This window comes from Bos indicus x Bos taurus, chromosome 5, assembly GCF_003369695.1.
Source record: "Bos indicus x Bos taurus breed Angus x Brahman F1 hybrid chromosome 5, Bos_hybrid_MaternalHap_v2.0, whole genome shotgun sequence".
NCBI classification, from domain to species: Eukaryota; Metazoa; Chordata; class Mammalia; order Artiodactyla; family Bovidae; genus Bos; species Bos indicus x Bos taurus.
The window spans coordinates 4,164,408-4,186,587 of NC_040080.1; the positions used below are offsets into that span (position 1 = coordinate 4,164,408).

A 22,180-nucleotide genomic window follows, 5' to 3' on the forward strand; every position below is an offset into this window, starting at 1 on the left:
CCTAGCACATGCTCCACAACCCCTGTCTGCCCCCCAAACCCCAGCCGGTCCAGCAGGGCCTCCAGGGAGAGGGGGGCTAGGAGAGGGGCCCCTGGGGCTCCCACATGGGCTCCCTAAGGGTCCATGCCTTCTGCGTGCTCTGAGATTTCTCTACCACGCCTGGAACGACGAATATACACCTGTCTCCTCCTCCTCAGCCCAGGCAGGGTGGTTCAGACCGCAGGAAGAGAGCCTCAAGACTGGTCAGCAGGTGAGGGACAGAGTCACCTGTGTGCCCCAGTGGTCCCCAAAGCCACATCTGAAGCCCGGAAACAATATTCACCCCTGGCACATGAAAACTTCATTTCGGTCATCATTCTAAGAAACGCACAGAACGTTCCAAAGGTCTGTGGCAGGAGCGGGGGAGGTGGTTTAGCCTGAGCTTCGTGGAGGCTGAGGGTCTCGCATTCTCCAGGAAGAGCAGGAGCCCCAGTGACCTCCTCCACCTCATACGTCCCGAGTCATACTTCCCGGAAACATAAATGGCTCATTGGCCGAAGTGATCAGTTTCCACACCCGTTAGAATGTTCCAGGCCTTTCTCTGAAGTCTGAGGACCCAGGCAGAGCCCCCTTTCTGGGAGGCCGGCTCTAAGCATCTCAGGTCCCAGCTCCCAGGAACCCCCTTGACCAGCCCCCGCTCCCCTGCTCACCCAGCCTCCTCCCATGAAAAGCCCACAAAGGCTGAGGGTGGGCAGAGGGGCACTTGACCCCCAACTCATCGATGTGGAATATCCCTCCACATCCCACTCTGTGTGAAAAGACGAGCCCCAGAAAGGATCCCCACTCTCCCTCCCGGAATCCAGACTTCATTCCAATTATCGCTCCTTGAAATTACTTCATGGGTTCCTAACGGGGAACAGGAAATCTTTCTTCCAGGGAATTCAGTGTCGTCACCTGGCACCTCCACCAGAAACCCAGATGACCAGGTTAATTAACTTTCCAAACTTGAGCTCCTCCTAGTCGGGCTGTTTTTCTCCCTCGTAAGTGGTAAGGGAGGGACAGCCTAGTTTATTTGCAGTTTTCAGACCTCGGAACGCTCTCAGGAACCTCTCCACATCCGTGCAAAGATGCAGGCCTTCCACAGGGACAGAGGCCCCGGGGACCTGGCCTGGACCTGGAGTCAAGGGTGATGACATCCACTCATCGCTGACCTTCTGGACAGAGTTCCCTCTGGGCCAGATGACCCCGCTCCCAGCCGTGCCTCACTGCTGATCTTGAAAGGACCCTTGCTGAGAGGTCACTTTGGAGTGTGGGCCTCTCTGAACCTCAGTCTTTTCTTCTAGGGCAGTTATGGAGGCCATGCGTTCTCAGAGGCATACGTGGGGGCCCATTCTGAACTCTGACTAGCTGGGGAGAGTAGAGGCGTTTGAGGGCCTCCTGGGGGCGGGGGTGGGGATGCCTACCTTGAATTGAGGGTTCAGAAGGCCCTGAGTCCAGGTAACCCATGCTCTGACCTTTGAGTCCCTGTTTGAAGCCCTGGGACTGGCAGTCCGTGGGCCCCGACCTTTGCGGCACTGGGGGCTGGTTTCATGGAAGACAGTTTTTCCACGAACTGGGGTGGAGGATGGTTTCGGGGTGATTCAAGCACACTGTTTATTGTGCACTTTACATCTGATCTGATGCCGCCGCTGATCCAACAGCAGGCACCGGCACGTGGTCCGGAGGCTGGGGACCCCCGCTGGCAGGCTTCAGGGCAGGGCTGGGTCACTTCACCCCATGTCCCAGTGCTGGAAGGGGCCTGGGCGGCAGAGCTAAGAGTCTGCGCACCCAACGCAGAGGATCCGGGTTCAATCTCTGTTCAGGGAACTAGACCCCGCATGCTGAAACTCTGGGGTGTTGCCCGGAGTTTACTGGGTAAACTGGAGCTGGTGGGGAGACCTGAGTGGCCCTTCCAGCCCCCAGGGCTTTTTGCACACCCTGCTGCTCAGAGGGAAAGGCTGCCTGAGTTTGGGATGCAGGGAGGAGAGCGCCCCAGGCCTCGGACTGCAGAAGGGATGGCTGCGCCGGGAGGGCGGGTCCTCACCTTCACGAACATGGCCTCGAGGCTGGTGTTGTCGCCGCGTGGTGTGGCGCAGCTGTCCTGCTCGTTGGCCAGGTTGATGCCCGTGGCGCAGTGCAGCTCCTCCAGCTGGTTCTGGCAACACTGCTCCTGAACCATCCTGTGGGCAGAGGGTGTGGGATGTGCCAGGGGTTCTGTGGGGTTGCAAGGGTCTGCCAGGTGTACCCAGGGCCTGGGAGCAGTAGCCCCTCGGGGACGGCAGCCCTGTCACATTTGAGGGTCCCCCTCCTTCCCCCACCCCTGCCGCTCATCCACAGACACGCCAAGATACACACACAGCACCCGCATACGGAAGGTGGTCAACAGAGTTTGATTAGAAAGACTGAATGCACAGTGGTGTCTGGGAGTGGTTTCGACAGGCCGACTTCATCTCTCTTGAGCGCTGAGCCTCATCCAGAGAAAGTTCCCAGCTATTTATAACACAAATCAGATTATGGCTGGGATTTTCCTGGTCGTCCTGTGGCTGACTCTGCGCTCCCAACGCAGGAGACAAGGGTTCAGTACCTGGTCAGGGAACTAGACCCCACATGCTGCAGTAAGACCCAGCACAGCCCAATGAGTTGGGTTTTTTTTAATTAAAAACAAATTTTAAAAAACAGATGAGGGCTGGCTCAGGTCTGGACCCTCTCATCCTTTATTAATATCTCCCCAGGTTCCAGAATCAGAGGAAATAGCTCCGGCGAGGCAGAGGAGGTTGCCACGGCCAAGAGTGATGGGTGGTAGCAACAGTGAGCCCAGGCCGCCGCACCCCCATCTCCTAGCCCTTCTAGGGTCTCCAGGAAGAAGGTCCACAAGGTGGATCTGCCAGAGGTGGTCCCTCAGACACAGCTCCAGGCAGGGAGGGAAGGGACATGAGGGAGCAAGAGGTGTGTGGTCACAGGCGTGGCTCCCCTCAGACCTCGGAGGACCTTGGCTCTGGGGTTGCCAACAAGGGCAGGAAGAGCTGCCAGGCCTTCGCTGGACCGGAGAGGGTGGGGCCTCCCCGTGTGGCTGGCCAGGCGACCTTGGCCCCAGCCTCCACTCTGTGGGGCTGGAGCTCCTCACCCAGCTTCTCATACACTTCTAGAACTGTCCATGGGCTCCAGCCTGGATCTATCAATACACACAGAGATAGACTGCAGGTTTAGCTCCAGACCACCACGGTAAAGTGAGTCACACAAATTCTCTAGTTCCTTGGAGCATATGAGAGTTACGCTTGCACTGTACTGCAGCCCATAAAGTGTGCATAGCGTTATGTCTAGAAAGTAAAACATACTTTAATAAAAATCATCGTTGCTAAAGAATGCTAGCCTTCATCTGACAACATGGAATTACCACAAACCTTCAGTTTGTTAAAAAAAAAAAAATTCCAACCTTTGAAGCATAAGAAAATGAAACATGTCTATACTCTGTTACCACACATTGGCTCATGCCCTTGGTGAATTTGCAAATAACCGGCATTTTACTAAATTGTTAGGGAGAGCTAACAGATGTGGGTCCAACTATCCATTCATTCAAAGATGTTTACTGGCTGAACAGAAAAAAACGAGTGTTGTGGAGAACTTGAACCCTTGTGCACTGTGGGTGGGAGTGTTAGCTGGTGCAGCACAGCAGTTCCTCAAAAAATTTCAGACAGAATGAGCCTAGGATCCAGCGATCCTAACTCTGGGTATAAACCCGGAAGGAAAGAAAGCAGTTGACTCAGACACTGGCGCACCTAGGTTCACGGCAGCATGATTCATAACCGCCAGAAGATGGGAGCAACCCAAGTATCCATCGAGGAACAGACAAGCCAAGTGTAGTCTGTGCGTATGAAGGAGCTGAACACGGCCTCAACCAGGAAGAAAACCCGAACACATGTTACAAAGTTTTCGGAGAAACTCTGAGGACAGAGAGCTAAGTGAAAGAAGCCAGACACAAAAGGATAAACACTGTGATTCCATTTGTATGAGGGACCCAGAAGAGTCCAACTTATGAAGATGGGAAACAGAAGGGATGGGCTGGGGCAGGGAGGGTAACAAGGAGTTTCTGCCTCAGTTTAGGAAGATGACAAAGTTCTGGGGACGGTGGGACAGTGATGCAAATAAACTGAACTGTACCCCTAAACATGGTCACGACGGTGCAATCTGCAGGAAATGGCACCCCACTCCAGTATTTGTGCCTGGAAAATTCCATGGGCAGTAGCCCACCAGGTTTCCTTTCTCTGTGGGGCTTCTCCAGGCCAGAGTACTGGACTGGGTTGCCATTTCCTCCTCCAGGGGATCTTCCCTACCCAGGGATCGAACCCACGCCCCTTAGGTCTCCTGCGTTGGCAGACAGGTTCTTCACCACTAGCACCACCTGTGAACTCCATGTGGATCCAAATTCCCTCGTGGGCTGCACTCAACCCAAAGTTTTAGGCAAATTTATATTTGGGCTTCCCTCACAGCTCAGTCAGTGAAGAATCTGCCTGCAATGGAGGAGACCCGGGTTCAATTCCTGGGTCGGGAAGATCCCCTGGATAAGGAAATGGCAACCCACTGCAGTATTCTTGCCTGGAGAATCCCACGGACAGAGGAGCCTGGCGGGCTGCATGCAGTCCAGGGGGTCACAAGAGTCGGACACGACTGAGCAACTAAACCACCACCACATTTGGGTCGTGAGGCCAACCATATCTGGTTGAGACTAGAATGCACGGCGAAGCCTGAATTGAAACGTCATCTGCCGTCTCTCCTGATCACCCCCAAATGTGCCACGTGTCAGAGACTTGGGCAGAAGCCACACGTGCCCGGCTAGAACCCATGTGTGCTGGGAGGTGCCGGGGCCCCTGCAGTCCTCTCTGATCCCCTCACCTACCAGAGCGTCTACCCTGGGCTTCTTGGGCACCACAGAACCCTGGGCGCCTTCCTCCCCCAGCTCTGCCCAGGAGGGCTCGGCCTGGGGCCTGCCCACCTATGCGATCCCATTCTCTTCACCCTGAGCTTAGAACAGCACCAGGGATCAATCAAGATTTGCCAAATGAATGAAAACTTAAAACCGGAGGGCCTGGCACAATACCACTTTGAAGGAGAAAAATAATGCTGGAATTATTGAGTGACCAGGTGGCTGGTGGTTCTTGTTTCCTGTACCCTTTAACTTGTAAGAGCACCCTCATAAACCAGATTTGATTTCTGACCTGCTCTCTCCCTTCTCTCCCTTCATTAAAAACACTGAACCTGTGGGGCCTTCCCTGGCAGCCCAGTGGATAGGATTCTGTTCTTCTTCTACAATAAGCATGGGTTTGAGCCTTGGTTGGGGATCTAAGATCCTGCATGCTGCGAGCTTCAGCCAAAAAAAATTTTTTTTAATAAAAATGTTTTTTAAAAAAGAAAGACTAGGACAGAAACACACAGAGAGAGAAGACATGAGGACGTGGGGAGAGGTGGCATCTCCAAGCCCAGGAGAGAGGCGTCAGGAGGAACTAGGATCTCAGACGGCTGTCTTCAGACTGTGAGGCAGTAAATGTCTGTGGTTTAAGCCGCCCAGGCAGAGGTGTCTGTGCTGGTGGCCTGAGCAGACAAGTATACTCTTCTGCCTAGGGTGGTGGTCCTGGCTGCTTCCCTCCCCTCGGTCATCATCACTGTCCTGGTTTAACATTTGGGGAAACCAAGGGTCCAAGCTGGCTCAAGTCACACAGCCTGAAAGCAAGCCCGATGGGTCCCCAGGGCCTGTCTGCCTTTCTGGCCCAGTCTGTAAACAGAATGTTTGGCGCTCACCAGCTAGCTTCGCCCCGAACTGCCAGCCACCCTCTGACATTTCTAGTGCGAAGCCTCACACCAAGATCTCAGCTCTTACTCATCAGACACGCCGTAAATCCTCATGGCACAGTCTCCCACTCAGTTCAGACAATCCGAGCGCCCTCTTCTCTCCTTCCCTTGTTTGGTCTATAATGCTTTCGACTTTTCAAGAATTTCCTCAATGGAGCTTTACATCCTCCGTCACTGCTGGCAGGCAGCAGCCTCTCAGTGCTCGATGCCAACACAAATGCAGGACTCCAGAACCAGGCGGACCAGCCTCCCCTGTGCATTCTTTCTGTCTGTGGCACTCTCCATCCAGCACCCCCAGGTCAAAGCTGCCTTGGCTCGGACCAGGGGCAGAGAGCAGGAACGGATGGCATGTGATGGAACATGTTCATACCCTCGCCTCCCGACCTCTGCTCCCCAGGCAAGCAGATCTGGGTCCAAGTCCTAAAGCCTCCAGTTGAGCACTCTGGGGGAAAGCTCAGTTTTCTCATCTGTAAAATGGGTCTTAGTAACAGAGTTAAACGAGATGCTGGGCAGCAAATGCCTAGCACAAAGTAGGTGCTTCCTAAAGACTTGTTATTATTTTTATATTATTTTGACAGTGATGATTGACATGACATGTATTTATCACTTATTATAAGCTTCCAGTCAGGTGTTCAGTCGCCTCAGTCGTGTCTGACTCTTTGTTACCCCATGGACTGTAGCCCACCAGGCTCCTCTGTTCATGGGGATTCTCCAGGCAAGATTACTGGAGTGGGTTGCCATTTCCTTCTCCAGGGGATCTTCCCAATCCAGGGATCGAACCTGGGTCTCCTGCACTGCTGGCAGATTCTGTACCGCTGAGTCACCAGGGAAGCCCCTTCTAAGCTTACGTCCTCCCAAAACTTTGAAAGAGCTTGAGTTAATTTAGAGAGAGAGGAATAAACATAGCTGATCCAGACGCTGGCTACCGCATAAAGTGGAAAACGGCCTAGGAGGACTTTTGCTCTGGGACTGGCTCGTCTGGGTGTCGGGGTCTGAAAGTGGCCGTGCTTTTACTGGCAAAGCACTTCCAGTGCTTTGAGATCTCATGACCTCACCTGCCCCCAGTAACCACCCCCTTTCTGGGTGACTTGGTCACAGTGCCCAGCTGTGGCAGCAAGGGCTGCAAACCCAGATCTTCTTGCGTGCAGCCTGGTGAAATGTCAGGATGCCCCGATAATGCCAGGGAGGCGGGGGAAGGGTGAGCGGAGACATGTAAGAGGACCGTGGGGGCACAGAGGAGGGAGGGAGGCAGGGGTCAGCAGCCCCACTGCACCCCCCAGCCCACAGCCTGGCCCTGGCACCTAGCCTCCCCCCGGGGGTCTGCCACCCACTCTCCCTTCCTCTCCTGCTTTTGTCTAGAGGAGCGCTCTTCTGGTGAAGTGCTGGCAGACATACCTGCATTCCTTGGATTCCGAGGCGTAGGGCAGCGAGCAGGCCCTGTGCTCGGTGGCCATTCGATGTCCGTCTGCACAGCAGGCCTCCATGGAGACGTCTGCGCCCGCTGTGCAGGGAGGAGAACAGAGTGACAGGCGGCAGGCGACTCAACACACCCCACAGGGCCCCTGGGATGGGCAGCCTCCCTTGGGTGGCCGAGGGAGCCCCACTCCCGGCCGCACCATCTGCACACAGCATCCCAGGGTGATGCTGAAGCACCCTTCAGTCACTCGACAAGCACGTCCTGAAAACTCCACTGGGGCTGGGGCTGGGAGACCCAGGAGCGTGCTCCTCCTGGAAAGGCCTGACACCTCAACCACGATCTTCCCAAAACAGTTCTGTCAGGGCTGAGGCTCAGCACCCAGGATCCCTGCCCCAGGGCCAGAGGCTGGGGACACAGGCAGCCCGGTGCTCAGGGTATCCAGGACACGACCGACCCACTCCTGCGGGGCTCAGAGACGGTTTGTCTCACTAAAGACAACAGTGCAAAATGGAGGAGGCCTGGAGCGTCCCCCAAACGGGGACAACCAAGGAAGGCTTCCCCCGAGAGTGGACAGTGAACACCCAGGGGGAGGGCACCCGGGGGGAGGGTACCCAGGGAGAGGGCACCCGGGGGGAAGCACCCAGGGTGGGGGCACCCGGGGGGAGGGTACCCGGGGTGAGGGCACCCGGGGAAGAGCACCCAGGGGGAGGGCACCCAGGGGGAAGGAACAGAAATCCAGGTGCTTCAATTGCAGCCAAGCCTGCTCCGGGGGGAAGCAAGGAGCCTGCATTTCTGAGACCCACTCTGCGTTCTCATTTAACCATCATTGCCACTTGCTAGGACCTCAGAACTGAAGCTGGTGACGGTTTCTGCCCCAGACTTATCACAGATTCGCCTCTTTGCTTACAAAAAGGAAAGATGGCCGCTGGCACACCCACGCCCTCACGGCTGCACTGGCCCCGTGACGGGCCCCCCGGCTCACAGAAGGAGAGGACCCCATGGTTACCAAAGGGAGGAGCCGCCCAGCACCAGGGTGCCCTCAGCCCCAGTTCCTTTCACGGCCAGGAGGGGCCGAGAGGGGCAACCGTCTGTGCACCTGGGCAGAAGGTCACTTCTGGGCAGGACATTTCAAAATTGGACTTTATGGAACATGCTTTCTCACGGCTGGCTTTCGCACACCCCATGGGGTAAATCCCACCACGCTTGGCACCGTTTCCTGGCACCAAGGGCCATGGGTGTTCTGTTTGAGCCCACCGTCCTTCTAAGGCCCAGCCCTCGAGGTGGCCCCAGAAGAGAGGGCCACTCCTGGACTCAGCTTGAGGCCAATGTGTCCAGTAACACCAGCTGTGACCACCTGCCCACGGCCACCTCGACCGCCACTGGGGAGAAACTGTGCCTGGAGCCCTGAGGCAGCAAGTGGTCACCCCCAGAAGACCCAGTGAGTGTGGTCCACACCGGCATGAAGAGCCAGGGGCTGCACAGGCCGTTTCCTCTTAAATTGCTTTTTATTCATTTATTTTTTAACACCAAAAACATTTTGCATTGAGGTACAGCCAATTAACAATGCTGTGGTAGTTTCAAGTGAACAGCGAAGGGACTCAGCCATACATAAACACGTGTCCATTCTACCCCAAATCCTTCTCCCATCCAGGCTGGCACATAACATTGAGCAGAGTTCTGTGTGCTATGCAATGTCTTTCTTGATATCCATCTTAAATAGAGCAGCGTGTACATGACCTTCCCAAAGTCCCTAGCTATCCCTTCCCCACCCCCGGCAACCATAAATCTGTTTTCTAAGTCTGTGAGTCTCTTCCTGCTTCGTAAGTCCGTTTGTATCATTTCTTTTTAGATTCCACATCCAAGGGATGTCACGGATTTTCCCTCCTCTGCCTGACTTACTTCACTCAGTGTGACCATCTCGAGGGCCATCCATGTTGCTGCAAATGGAGAAGAAAGGGCCTCGCCAAGTCCCTGGACGGTGACCCCAGGACCCCCATCCCAGGCCTTCTGGGGAGCGCTGAGCAGAAGATCCACCCGCCCAACCCCAGCCTGGCAGTGGGAGTCCCCAGGGCCTGATCAAGGGTGACGGTCCATCCCAGAGCAAAGCCTGCCGGCCCACAGCCCCCCAGCCACCTGACCCCTCCCCATCATGGCTGTCCCCCTCCACGCTCCCCCTCAAAGCCGTTTGGTGACTGTGGGGGACACTGTGGGCTGGGGCCCAGATAGTAATAAAGTGAGTGTCACTGGCTTCTCAAATGAGTGCTCCCCAACGGGGGGAGACTTCCGGTTGCGGGGATGACCTCCAGGGGTCCCACTCCTTCCTTCCTTCCTTCCTTCATTTTTGCTCCAATTGATTTTAAGAAAAGTTTTCACGAAACACCAGACCTGACCTGTCGTAGATACGATGCCCGTGGTTCACTCACAGGATGAGTGACCAGCCACGTGGCCGGACGCTGAGGCCAATATCCCCTGTGCTGTCCCCCCCGCAGCCCAACCCCCGCGGGCCCCACGTAGCTCTCCTGCCTGCGGCCTTGCCCCCTGGGGCTCTCACAGCGCCTCCAGCCCTGGCCAACCCCGCCCCTGCCCCATCCAGCCTCTCCCCGCCTCCTGTAGCCCTCCTGCCAGCAGCCCGCCCAGAGCAAACTCTCCATTGACAACATGTGTCTGCCTCGCCCTCCCACCCACGCAGAGCTGGGCCTGCTTCTCATCCCGGACCTCAGCTCAAAGCTGGCCCTTCGCAGCGACAGGGTTGAGTAGGAAGAGGATCAGTTTTGGAGCCAAACAGGCTTGGGATCTGATCCCAGGTTCAACGCTTGCTTGCTCTGTGACCCTCCCTGGGCAGGACGCTTCAGCTCTCTGAACCACGGCTTCCTCAGCAGCAAAATGGGGGCTCACAATACCTTTGCAAAGTGGCTGAGGAGATGGATAGAGCTTATAAAGTTCCGAGCACACAGGGAGCTCCAGTAAACAGTGGCTGCAGGACACGCGAAAGGAACAAAGGAAATCTGCTTGCTGTTGCCTGTGAGGAATGGGGGCAACATGGCCCCGTCCTGGGGTGCAGAACGGCTGGGGTACGGGTGGTAGCTCCTACGCCTCCCTCAACTCTGAAAAAGGTGAGCGTGGGGAAAGAAAGCTCAGACTCCCGCAGCTGGCTCAGCGGGGCAAGAACTTTGTGCCCCAAACTGCAGAAACATTTGGAAATGATTCCCACTGGGGAGCCCTGAGCACTTTGCAGCTTATTCTCAGTAGAACAATAAAATGTGAAGTTCTTCCCTCAATCCAGAAACTTGGAATGTCCCCAGAATGCTCCAAGCCATAGAGCTGGAACTCCCAGCGGGGGGTCAGCATACCCTCCTCGGGTGGGAGGTGCCCCCCCAAGCACTCCCCCATCAGAGGGGTCACGGGGAGCCCACGGTGAGGCGGGACGGTCACTCGGCAGAAGTCAGAGCAGACAGAACACTGTTGTCTTCCTCATAACAGCCCCACACGGAAGGGTCCCAGCCCTCCCACCCCCACCCCTCACCCCCTTAAATTGCTGCTGATGCCACCATGCCAGGCACGTCACACTGTTGGGTAGAAGTAGCTTTGTCTCCAGCCCACACCCCGTCTCTGGGCATCTACATCACTTCTGATATTTCACTACAGAAATATACAGCTCTGGATTGAACATCTTCAACCCACCTTGTCTTCAGATTCTAAAGGTCCCCAACTTGGCTACTCCACTGAAACCAGGTTGAGTGCGACATGCTATCTTTCCTTATGTCCTATGGACATTAGTTACGTATGCATCCTTGGGTCAAAATTACTTTGGGTAACTGTCCCATAATTGTTGTTCTGAGGAGCTGAGCACCCAACATTAAACAAAAACCCTTCCTTCAAACTGTTATTGTTGCTTTCTGGAGGTGATGGGAGAACCCCCTGCCAGCATCACTTCTCCCACCCACACTCAGCAAGGACTCGGCACCTTCGGCAGAAGGGGAAAGAGGGACGGCATTCTAGGCTGTGGCCCCACTCTGTCATAGGGCACATGGCTAGGCCGGGCGGGAGGCAAGAAGAGAACCGAGGTGTCAGCTTACCTGATGCTACACCTCACCGGTACCAAGGGTTTCCGCAGCAGCCAACGGCATCAGGCCCACCACTCCCACCAGCAGACCCTGAAAGCATCTCCCAAAGGGTATAAAATGGAAGAAACCTCAGGCACAGCCTCCGTGTCTGAGCCACCTTCCTAAATCATGCCATGAGAGCAACCTGAAGCGACAAGGCCGTCACGGCTACTTCGGTCCCCAACCCTGGGAGCAATGCCACTCGCTCACGCCCACCACGCACTCACTGGTCACTCAACACCCGTCCTGGGCAGGAAGTGCTCTTTAGAGAGAAGTGGAGCTTCGGGCGAGTCTGGAATGTTCTACCTTGGGTCGCTTCCCTCTCCAAGAAGAAACCTCAGCAAAGCACAGTTTTCATTTCCGGTCCCTGCGATCTAACTGTGTGGATGAGAACCACAAAGATGGAATCCTGAGACCTTGTCCTTCCAAAACATGGGGCATCAGAAGGCCCTTCACGCACATGGAATGCTGAGATACGAGATGGTGGTTGCTTAGCTCTCTACTTGGTTTTATTTTAATCCCCTCATTTGGGAAAATGAAGAGTTAAAGCAAGGCTCGCACCCCAGCTGCCGCACAGCACTGCCTGAAGCTGCAGCAGAGAGCGGGAGGGGGTCCCCATGGTGTGTAGGACCTGCATAACTGGGAAGCCTGAGCTGCAGTGAGATGCCAACGGGAAATTCCAACCAGACAGAATCATGCCAGACTCAGCCCATTCCCACCCCCTGCAGGGCCCCCCCCACCTCCCAAGCCTGGGGAGCCAGCAGACACCCCTCTTAGGGCTCGTCCATGTGCCAGGCTCTCTCTGACCCTGGGGTGTGGGCTCCAGAATCAGGACTCTGTTTTCAAGGAGATGACAACCCAGGGAGATGCCAGGAGACTGTTCCTGGGTGTGTCCCAGGGCCTCTGTGTCCCTTTGAGGCCGAGGATGAGGACTGACCCATCTCCCTCCTTGAGGCCCCCAGCCTTCCCGGGAGGAAGCAGGTGGCGCTGAGGCTGTTCTTATGGCTCCAGTCCCGTCCCTAACATAAGAACAGCTGGTGCCCACACACCCCCGGACATCAGCCCCCAGCAGAGAGACGGGGTCTCAGATAGAGAACCAGCTGAGAGGAGGCGGCGAGAGACAGGACCAGACGGCACACCCCTGAGTAGGTGACGAGAAGCCCACTCCACGTTGCTCCCTCCAGGCAGCTCACGTGAGCTCCTGGACCAACCCCCGTGGACGTGAGGGCCATCCTCCTTCTGCCCCATCTCTCCAGCATCTCCCCCTGCAGGACCCAAATCCTCTGCTTCCCCTCTCACCTCTCAGAGCACATGTGCACACCTGTCAAGTATCCTCTGCACCCGGCCTTTGGAAACTGAAGCTCTGCCAGGCTGGGGGTCTTGGGTCCACTCCTCTGCTTGGACTAGCTCATTCACACCCATTCAAAGGCCCTCTCCTCCAGGAAGTCCTCCCTAACCACCGCCCCCACCTCCCAACACACACCCACGCACACGTGCAAACATGGGGCAGAGGCCTTTCCTTTCGTGGTCTCTTTGCTCCCCAAACTTTCCAGCACTTTAGCACAAGTAATTAACTGCATGTGTCTCTGTGCCACAAGGGCTAGACAGGAGACTCATTCTGCCCCCGGACCCGTGGCCATCCCAGAGCCAGAAGTGTCCAGGAAGAGACGAACAGATGAATGATCTCGTGTGATCTGAGCAACCTTGGACACAGAGGATGGAAAGAGATGAAGCGTGTTGCCCGAGGCCACGGGACAAACAGAGGCAGCATTCGAATCCAGCTGTGACTCTAAAGCTGACACCCACCCACCGTAAGACCAGAAACGGTGGCTCCTCCCTGAAGCTGGAGTTAGAAATACGGGAGACTTTTCAGATGGAAAGACGAGTGAGGCGGTTTGTTCCGCGTCCTGCTTTCGGAACACGACGAGCGAGCCAAGCTGCCCATGTTCACATCCTGGTGCTGCCACGAAGCAGCTGTCTGTCCACAGCCACCCTGCTTGGCCTCTCTGTGCCCAAGGTGGGGGTGGTCATACCAATGATGGAAAAGGTGCAGCCAGTTTCGGAGAGAAGGCTCACATCAAAACGAGAAGCACATGTAGGTTAACAAAACTTCCAGGACTTTTCACTCAGGCAGGCAACACAAGTCAGAAGGAAAAATGGGTTCAAAACAAACAGGCTCATAAAAAAAGAAAAGAAAAATACTGGTTCAAGCCATTAGCACAAAGACACTCTGAGAGCCGGCCTCTAAAAGCCAGCCCTGGCAGCCTCCTAGCTGCCACCCCGGGCCCTGGGGGCGCCCCTGGGGAGGGGTCCTCTCATGGCTCTTCCCTCCTCAAACTGCCTGTGGGGCTCAGTGCCTCCGCCCCTTGTTCTCTCTTCTTCCAAACCCACTTCCCTGGGTGGTCTCGTCCAGCCTCACCTATGGGCTGAGACTCCCTCATTTCTGTCTGTCCAGGCTCCACCCGGACGTCTAACAGGAGACTTAAAGTGTCCACTTGGGACTCCGAGGCCCACCCCCGTCCCGCTTCTCTACCTCAGTAATTAGCAGTCATCCTGCGTCCGGAGGCTGAGGCCAAAATAACTGGGTCAGCCTGAATGATTCCAGCTCCCTCACCGTCCACATCAAGCCCTCAGCAAGTCCTGTCCACTCGACCTCCCCAACTCTCCAGCTCTGTCCGCTTCTCCCCAGCCCCCAGGCCACTACCCTCTCCAGGGCATCTTCCACCCTGGACCCTGCAGGAGCCTTCCCCACCACCACCCCGCCGGCTTATTCAGCCTCCACTCTAGTCTCCCTGCGATCCATCTACCATGCAGCACACAGAGGGGCTGCTGAAAACATGAGTCAAGGGATGTCACCCCCCTGCTTGAGAGCCTCCAGCACCGGGGCAGGGATAAAATCCACAGTCCGAAGCCTGGCTTTTAAGGCCCTGCACAAACTGCTTTGGCCCCGCCCGCCTCCCCTCCCCTCCCTTCACTCCATCCCGTGGTCCTCTGACACACCTGGTCCCCCCGGGGGGCCCGTGTACGCCTTCCTTCCCTTTTGCCCAAACGCTCCTCCCCAGGTCTTTTCACAGAGGGCTCCCTGCTGCTAACCTCTGAGTTCCAGTATTATGGCCCCCTGCCGCCCACCCGAGAGCCACCGGAGTCCTGCTCTCACGCGTCACAGTCACCGTGGCAGAGGGCCCCACGGACTTCTTGTTAGCGCATCCGTTTCTGTGCTTACTCTCAAGGGTGTATAGTGGCTTCAGTGGCGTCCCCTAGAAAAGACACGTCCACGTCCCGACACCTGGAACCTAAGAATGTGACCTTATTTGGAATAAGGGTCCTTGCAGATGTAACTAAGGATCTCCCAATGACATCATCCGGGATTATCCGGGTGAGTCCTAAGTCCTAGGACAGGTGTCCCTAGAGGTGCACAGGGAAGACGGCCACGGGAAGATGGGGGCAGAGGCTGGAGGCTCACCACCTTGGCTCTCGGCCCCTGGTGTGGGCAAGAAGTAACCAGGTGCCCGTGCGCACGGGATCCCCCAGGAAGTCAGGGACAGAGCCAGCGGGAATCTGGCCCCCCGCCATGGAAAACAGCTGTCCTTTCAAACGAGCCCCTCGGCTACACAGCGAGACGGAGCAGGACCTTAAGTTCCTCCCCTTCCCCACCACGTCCTCTGCCTGCCTGCGCTCTGTGGAAAACTTGAGTCAAAGAAGTTCAATCAGAGAAATGAGAAACACAGAGGCAGAGGGAAGCAGTCAGAGGAGACCAGAGAGTAATCGTGTCGTCAGCGGGCGCAGTCAAGGACCGCCGGTTCTTCCTCAAGGACTAGATAATATTCTGAGCCATATCCTGCGAGCTGTCTTATTGATACTGAAGCCCCAGGTAGAAGTTAACTACACGATGACCAGACTGTACCCACAACAGCAGCTGCCACGATTTCAAGAACTGGCCTCAAAGAAATGGGAACAAATGGACCCTGGAACTGAAGATTAAGTGTACCTAAAACAAGCAAGATGACGCTGGTCAGACCACCGATGACCAATGTGAAGATGACCGTCAGAGCTGACTGTGCTGTTTCCGCGTGTAGCCTACCCCCCTCCCCACTTCTGTCTATTAAAGCTCTTGCCCACAGTTTGCCAGTGGAGGGGAGGAGTTGGCCTTCGGATAGATGTCTGCCCTGCCCCTGTCTAGTTGCAGGCACCAAAAATAAAGCAAACTTTCCTTTCCACCAAACTGCCCTGTTTACTGGCTTTTGGGGGGCGAGCAGCCGGGTCCCACACTCTTTCGGCAACAGGAGTGCTCAGGGACTGAAGTGTCCGTCCAGTCGAGTGGTTAGGAGCACGAAGTCCCATGTCCTCTACTGACGACACACATTGTCGTGAGCCAGGACTGGTTCCCAGGACTGGCTCTGAAATGCCAGAGCGCAGAGCGTTTCACGCTAATGGGCTGAGCCAGTATTTTTTTGTTTGAACCTGTTCTTCCTTTTGGGTCATGTCGCCCGCTGGAGTAACCGCTCTGGCCCCTTGCTGTTGTTCAATCTCTAAGTCACGTCTGACTCTTTGCGACCCTGGACGGTAGCCCACCAGGTTTCCTTTCTCTGTGGGGATTTCCAGGCAAGAATACTGGAGTGGGTTGCCATTTCCTTCTCCAGGGGATCTTCCCGACCCAGGGATCGAACCTGTGTCTCCAGCATCAAAAGTGGATTCTTTACCACTGAGCCACCTGGGAACCCAGCATTAAAATGGAAACAACAGTTGTACCTACTTCATGGGGTTGCTGACAGCGCTAAATTAGTGACTAAATGTAAAAGACTTCAATTATAATAATTTCCTAGAGCAGACAGCATTCCTTCCACATTTAAGGAAACAGAGCAGAAAGGCTGTGGGAGTCGGTCAAGCTCTCTCGGGCGGGTCACTTTCGGGTCCAGTCTCCTAACCTTGGTCGAGTGCCGGCTCCCACCCCTGGGTGGGCTGGCATAGGACCCTCCTGATAACATGCAGGCAGCCGGTTCCCTCCCGCCCCAGCCTCTTGTTAGGACCAGCCTTGGGGGTTAAAGGCGGTGACCAGCAGAAAGAGTGTCGGCCACAGGGCACAGTGTCCGGTCCAGCCGTGCCTGCTGCAAGCTGGATGACCAGGGACATACGGCTTGCCCTCAGCGCCACACTGTCTCAGCGCTAAGCTCCCCTCTAGGCTGAAGGGTCTCTGACCCCAGGAAAGTTGACCTAATAGGTACCCGCCCACCTCAGTTTCATTTGAAACCATTACGAGGAAACTGAGACCAAGTGAAGCCTGCACAAGCATTTATTAATTAAACTGTTACGATCTGATGTTTTGCAAACCTTTTATTGCGTGAGATATACTGGCAAAATACTCGTGCGTCCTATTAGAATTGTTTTCCTGCAAAGTTGCTCCACCCACCGCATCCATTGCTCACAGAGACCCCCCCACCCCCCCACCCCCGCTTCAGAGGAATGGCGGGGGCTGTCTGAAGGATGTTGGGGAGGGGCTTCTGAGGAAGCTCCCCAAGGACGAGGAGGGGACAGAACTCCTGAAAGCCCCATGTTCTCTCTCACCTTCTCAACCTTTGTCCACGCTGTTCCCTTTGCCTGGTGACCCTCCCCACCCCCCATCTGCTCCTTCACATCCCAGTTTGCATGCCACTTCCTCCAGGAAGTCTTCCCTGACTCACTCCCAGCTGGAGTTGGTTTGTAATCGTCTACTTTTCAGGATCTGCTGGAAGTTACGGCCCATGGGCAGAAGGCTCCGGTCTCTCTTCCTCTCTGCCGTATCCCCAGGACCTAGAACAGTGTCTGGCACAGAGCTGGCCCTCAGCAGATACCCTGCATATAGATGATCAAACGCCTAAGGAGGCCAGCTGGGCCCACTTTGCGTGACCTTTACCAATACGGCTGCCTCTCTCCCAGCTCCTGGCTGGGGACGTGCAGTCTTAGTAGAGCAGTCTTGGGGGGAAGGACACTGTCCTACTCTAGGAAGGGGACAACACATACAACAAGTAATAATAACACAGCCCCCACGACAGGCATCCTCCTATGGTCTTGCCCACAGTCCTCCTGCATGCTCAGTCGTGTCTGACTCTTTTGCGACCCCATGGACTGCAGCCCGCCAGGCTCCTCTATCCACAGGATTTCCCAGGCACGAATATTGGAGTGGGTTGCCATTTCCCTCTCCAGGGCATCTTCCCGACCCAGAGATCGAATCGGTATCTCCTGCTTTGCAGGTTCTTTACCACTGAGCCACCTGGGAAGCCCCCTCAATCCTCAAAGAGACCTAAAAAGTCAGTTTCTGTTATGTCCATTTTACAAATGAGAAACCAGGTCATCCCGTGGTTCTTCTCTGAGGGACGACAGGCAAAGCTGTTGTCAGTTCCACAAATGAGCTCTCCTGGAAGCCTGCTGGGTGCCAGAGGGGAGTGAGCACCCTCCTCCCCCACCACCATCAGGGTACCACCAAGCTGGGGTGGCCCCGGGCAGTGCTGGAAGGGGCGTAACCTGGAGCTGTGGCCCCCAAAAGAGGCCCTGGCGCCGCCCCCGAGACACCCTGAGTCTCATTCTCCTGCAGCCCCCTCAGCCTGTCCGGCCCCCGCCACCGAGTGGGAAACTCCAGGAGCAGCCGCGGTGCAGCCACGTGTTTTCAAGCCAAGTCCTCTCTCCCCTTTGTTCTCCTCCCAGCGACGTTCTCTGTAATCAGTTGGAAAGGCAGCCCAGCTGGAGCCAGGGGCCAAGAAAGTCTTGGAGAAAACACAACCGTCTTTCCCAACACCCTCCTCCTCTCTTACTCCCTTCCTCACTGGCTCTCAGGAAAGCCCAACGGCACAGACAAAAGGATGCAGGACAGATGGATGGTTCCCACTCTGCCCCCCAGCTCGTAAAAGGGCAGCGCCCCTCTGCCTTCCCGTGGCCTGGTCACCAGAGGAGTGGCCGAAGATTAGCTCAAAGGCTCACCATCAAGGCTTTTTCCGCGATCACTTTTAAACTACACATTTCCTCCGGGCCCCCTACGGGGGTGGGGACAGTGTCTCTGCCAGCCTTCCAAGGCTCCGGGAACCTTACACTGTCTGAGTTTGCAGGTACAGAAAGGAACCTGGCAGATCTCTCCCCTTCTCTCGCCCCAAACCATACCAAACTTGTTGAAATTTAAGAGAGGGACCTCCCCAAAGATAGAGGCGTTCTCATCAGGGTGCAAAGAAGAGAGGCTTCTTTACCCACTTCAAGTGAGGACCTGCTCCAGGAAGAAGACGGCAGTAAACCATCAGTCAGGGCTGAGGAGCCATCCCAGCCTAGCACACCTCGGCACTCCGTCAAAGCTGGGCCCTGCCAGTCTGCAGGGGACGCTTCTCACACAGGAGGTGTGAAAGAATATCGGTGGAAGGTCTGGGGACTCGGGCTCAGCAAAGTCCAACTACACCTTCTCTCTGTGACTCAGTTTCCTTGTGTGTTAGATACAGGGGGGTGCCGGGCCCTCTGGGCTTTCGATCCAGCCAGCAGTCCCCTGAGTTCCCTTCCTCCCCTGCCTGCCTGACAAGCTCCCACTCAAGCACTGGTCTTCTCCAAGAAGCCTCCCATCAACCCCAGGGCCTGGGATGGCTCTCACTGCGGCTGCTGAGCCCTGTTTCTCCACCCACGACATGTCCCTGGGCACAGGCCCGTGCCCGAAACAGACAGGGTTCCATGAAGGTCTGCTGCAAAGGGAGCCAGGGAGCCAAGAAACCTCTGCAGGGCTCTCCCCGCCCCCACCCCTCCAGCCTCCCGGGGGAACCCCTGAAACCTGGCAAGGAATTAGCTGGGACAAGTGACCTTTGACAGAGGAAGGGGAGTGGTCACCAGAGAGTTTAAAAGCTCAACTAAACCAGAGATAAAGAACCGGAGATGCCGAGGGTGGTCGGAGCCCTAATCTGCGCCTGGCCCCAGGAGGGCTGGCCTGACTAATGACTGATAAGTAACTGGGGTCAGTGGAGAGGTCAGAGGTCACGGCTGTAATTGGTAGGGCCTTGCAGTCACCCCTGAGGAGTGGAGGCCCTGAGGATTAAGGGAGAAGGGATGAGCTGGGTGCTTGCCATTCCAGGGCTGTCAGTCCCAGGGCTGGGGGCTCTGTTGATGGAGACCCCCTTGCACCCCCTTGACACCAGACGGCTGGCTGGGTTTGGAGGCGGCCTGACCCCAGCCGCAGTGAACACGGAGCCTGGCGCCACCTCCGTCTTGAGGTCCTCAGTGACCCAGGAGGGCAGATAGCGGTCTCCCCACACATTGCTGTGCCCTGAACACCTCCAGACTACACCCTTCCTCTCTCCGTCCTGCACGGGCGCCCCCTACTCCATGACCGGGTCTGTGTCTCGAGCAATTTACCGATCCCCACCCCCCAGTCTGTTTTCCCATCAGAACGCTGGGTACCACAGCCCCTGCATAAGGGTGGAGGTGGGAGGAGTGACAACAGGTATGCCAAAGGCGCTCCAGGGGCAAGGGCAGCCACGGGGATGGAGGAGGGGTGAGGGAGGGGACGGCGACCTTGGCCACCACCGGCCAGCCTTCCTCTCCCCCAGCCGGCACTCTGGCCCCGGCGGGTGGATGGGCGCTAGGGTGGACAGGGTTTGGAAGCGAGAGGACCTGCGGGAGAATGTGTTTGGAGGCATCCATCTCTAAAACAAGTCCCCAAGTCAGCGGAGGTGATCAGGTTGGAAGCCAGGCGACGGGTAGTTGGAGGGTGGGGGAGAGCGCCGCGGGGCAGCTCAGATGTCTCAGGACCGCCGACGGGGGCGCAGCTCTGGGCCGCCTCCCCAGGCGCTGGCAGTCCCCAGAGTCCCACGGGGCGCGGGGTCCCCAGGGATCGGGGGTGGGGGGGATGGGGGAGTCACTCAAGCGGGGGCCGTGGACTCGGGGCGTCCCCTCCCTCCCGATGCCCCTCAGCACCCCTACCTGGGGCCGCCAGCAGCGAGAGGCCGCCGAGCAGCAGCAGCAGCAGCGGGACCCGGCGCGACGGGGCGGCGCGCTCCATGGGCGGCGGGCGGACAAAGGCGCGGGGCGCGGCTCTCGGCTCCGGGCAGCGCGGGCTCCAAGCTCCGGCCGAGCCTCCGCAGCCAACGCTGGGCCCCGGCCGCGCGGTTCAATTATCCCGCCCAGGAGGAGGGCGCGGGGAGGGCGCGGCGGGGGCGGGGCCGCGGGTCGCCCCCTCCCCTCCCCCCGGCCGCTCCCCGCTGGGGACCTCCGGGCCCCCTCCCTCCTGGGGGGCCCTCCCTCCTGGCACCCATCCTCGAAGGGCGCGCAGGCCCACGGCCGGGGCGGGGGCAGGGACCCCAAACTTCTCCTCGGTGGGGGGGGCCTGGGCAAGGGGGGACGCGATCGGCGGGAAGCACCCCCACCCCACCCCCGCCCACACACCCCCCGCCCCTTGCGAGTGAAACCCGATCCCCTCCGCACCCATCGGCCAGAGTGGCGGGCTGGGTATCAAAGGTTAGCTCCGCCCGGCTCCTCCAAAAGCGCGGGTGGGGGGAACCTTGCCTCAGGCAGCGAGGGGTCCCCAGAATCAGAGGCGCCTTTTGAGGGGAAATAAGGGCGGTCCATTCGGGGAGCCCCCTGCGGGACTCGGCCCCGAGTGTTGCCCGGAACCCACAAGTCTGCTGGTTTCCCTCCCCGTCCTGCGCGCGGGTCGCCGGGCACTCTGCAGGTCTGTGGTCAACCTCAGGAGTGCCCCAGACTGCCACCTGGCTCTGCCCTCAGGGGACCGCCCGTTGGGCTGACTCCACCAGCATCCCAACGCCCGTGGAGGGTGATGAATCCGGGGCACCCAAGCTCGGGTGAGAAAGAGATTTCTTTTTGCTGAGTAGGAAGCAGCCTTTGAGCTGGGCCTGCAAGAGCCACTCTGTGTAGGAAATTCATGGCTGCAACCAGTCAGTGGTTACTGAGGATGAATTAGTCTGCTGAGCTCAGAAATAGAATTATTTAAAAGAATAAGAAGAACAAAGACGTGCGAGATGGGAGCAGTGGGATGAGACCCACAGGGACACCCTTAGCTAAGCGTCGGGGTTCCCTGACCCAGGAGTCCCACTCAGTTTTATACCAAGCAGAAAGGCATATGCTGTGGGCACTGAGACAAAGTCATGGACCAGAGTGCTCATTGCTGGGCAGTTCAGGACAGCTTCCAACAGGGAAGGGCCGAGCTCAGCCGCAGCAGAATGAAGGCACTGGGCAGTCCGTGTGGAGCACTACGCAGCCCTGAGAAGGGAGGGCTCGACAACCTGTCTGGAAGGCTCTCAGACAGGAGCCACTGTGGAGTCAGATGCTGAAGGACACTTCCTGCAAGATGTCACGAAGACAGGAACAAGTTACAAGTCAGGAGAGTGATAGGTTAGGGACCAGAGGGGGCCTGAGGTGGCTCTTTAGGGAGGGGGGCTGGTTAGGATGTATTTTTAATCTCTGCGTTTGTTCAAGGTAGGGTTCAGTTTGTGAGATTTTATCAGGCTGTTCACTGACTGATACGTGCCCTTTTCTGAATGAATGTTAGATTTAAACATCAAAGACAGAGAGACACGGCACTCATTCCCCGCACAGGGTGCTTCTCCAGTCTGAGATTTGCAGAGAGCCAGGAAAACCACATGAAAGGCATGGGACCGGCCCTTGAAAGATGAGCAGCAGCGTGAGAATGGTTTCCTGGGCAGAGGGGGTCATGTCTACAAAGGCGTGGGGGCAGCAGAAACTCCGGGCAGCTTAGGAAGATGACCTGGTCCATTTTGGCTGGATGGTGCGGGTCCCTGAAGCCCACAAAGCTGGTCTGGTAAAGTCCCGAAGGCAGTGGATA

The 22,180-nt window shown here is 56.9% G+C and overlaps 1 protein-coding gene across 2 annotated transcripts in view; it reads right to left on the reverse strand.

Annotated features, from left to right (window-relative positions):
- Positions 1 to 20,478, reverse strand: part of FBLN1 (fibulin 1) — a 79,839-nt gene extending 59,361 nt beyond the window's left edge. Inside the window, exons 1-3 of one of the 2 annotated variants that reach the window (XM_027540515.1) lie at positions 20,302 to 20,474; positions 7,258 to 7,363; positions 2,063 to 2,198 (exon numbers count right to left, since the gene is read on the reverse strand). In XM_027540515.1, coding sequence (XP_027396316.1) covers positions 2,063 to 2,198; positions 7,258 to 7,363; positions 20,302 to 20,380 — 321 coding nt within the window. In that variant the 5' untranslated portion in view covers positions 20,381 to 20,474. Of the gene's footprint in view, positions 1 to 2,062; positions 2,199 to 7,257; positions 7,364 to 20,301 lie in introns of both variants that reach the window. The other variant, XM_027540516.1, reaches the window with a different exon arrangement.
- Between the last annotated feature and the right edge of the window lie 1,702 nt (positions 20,479 to 22,180).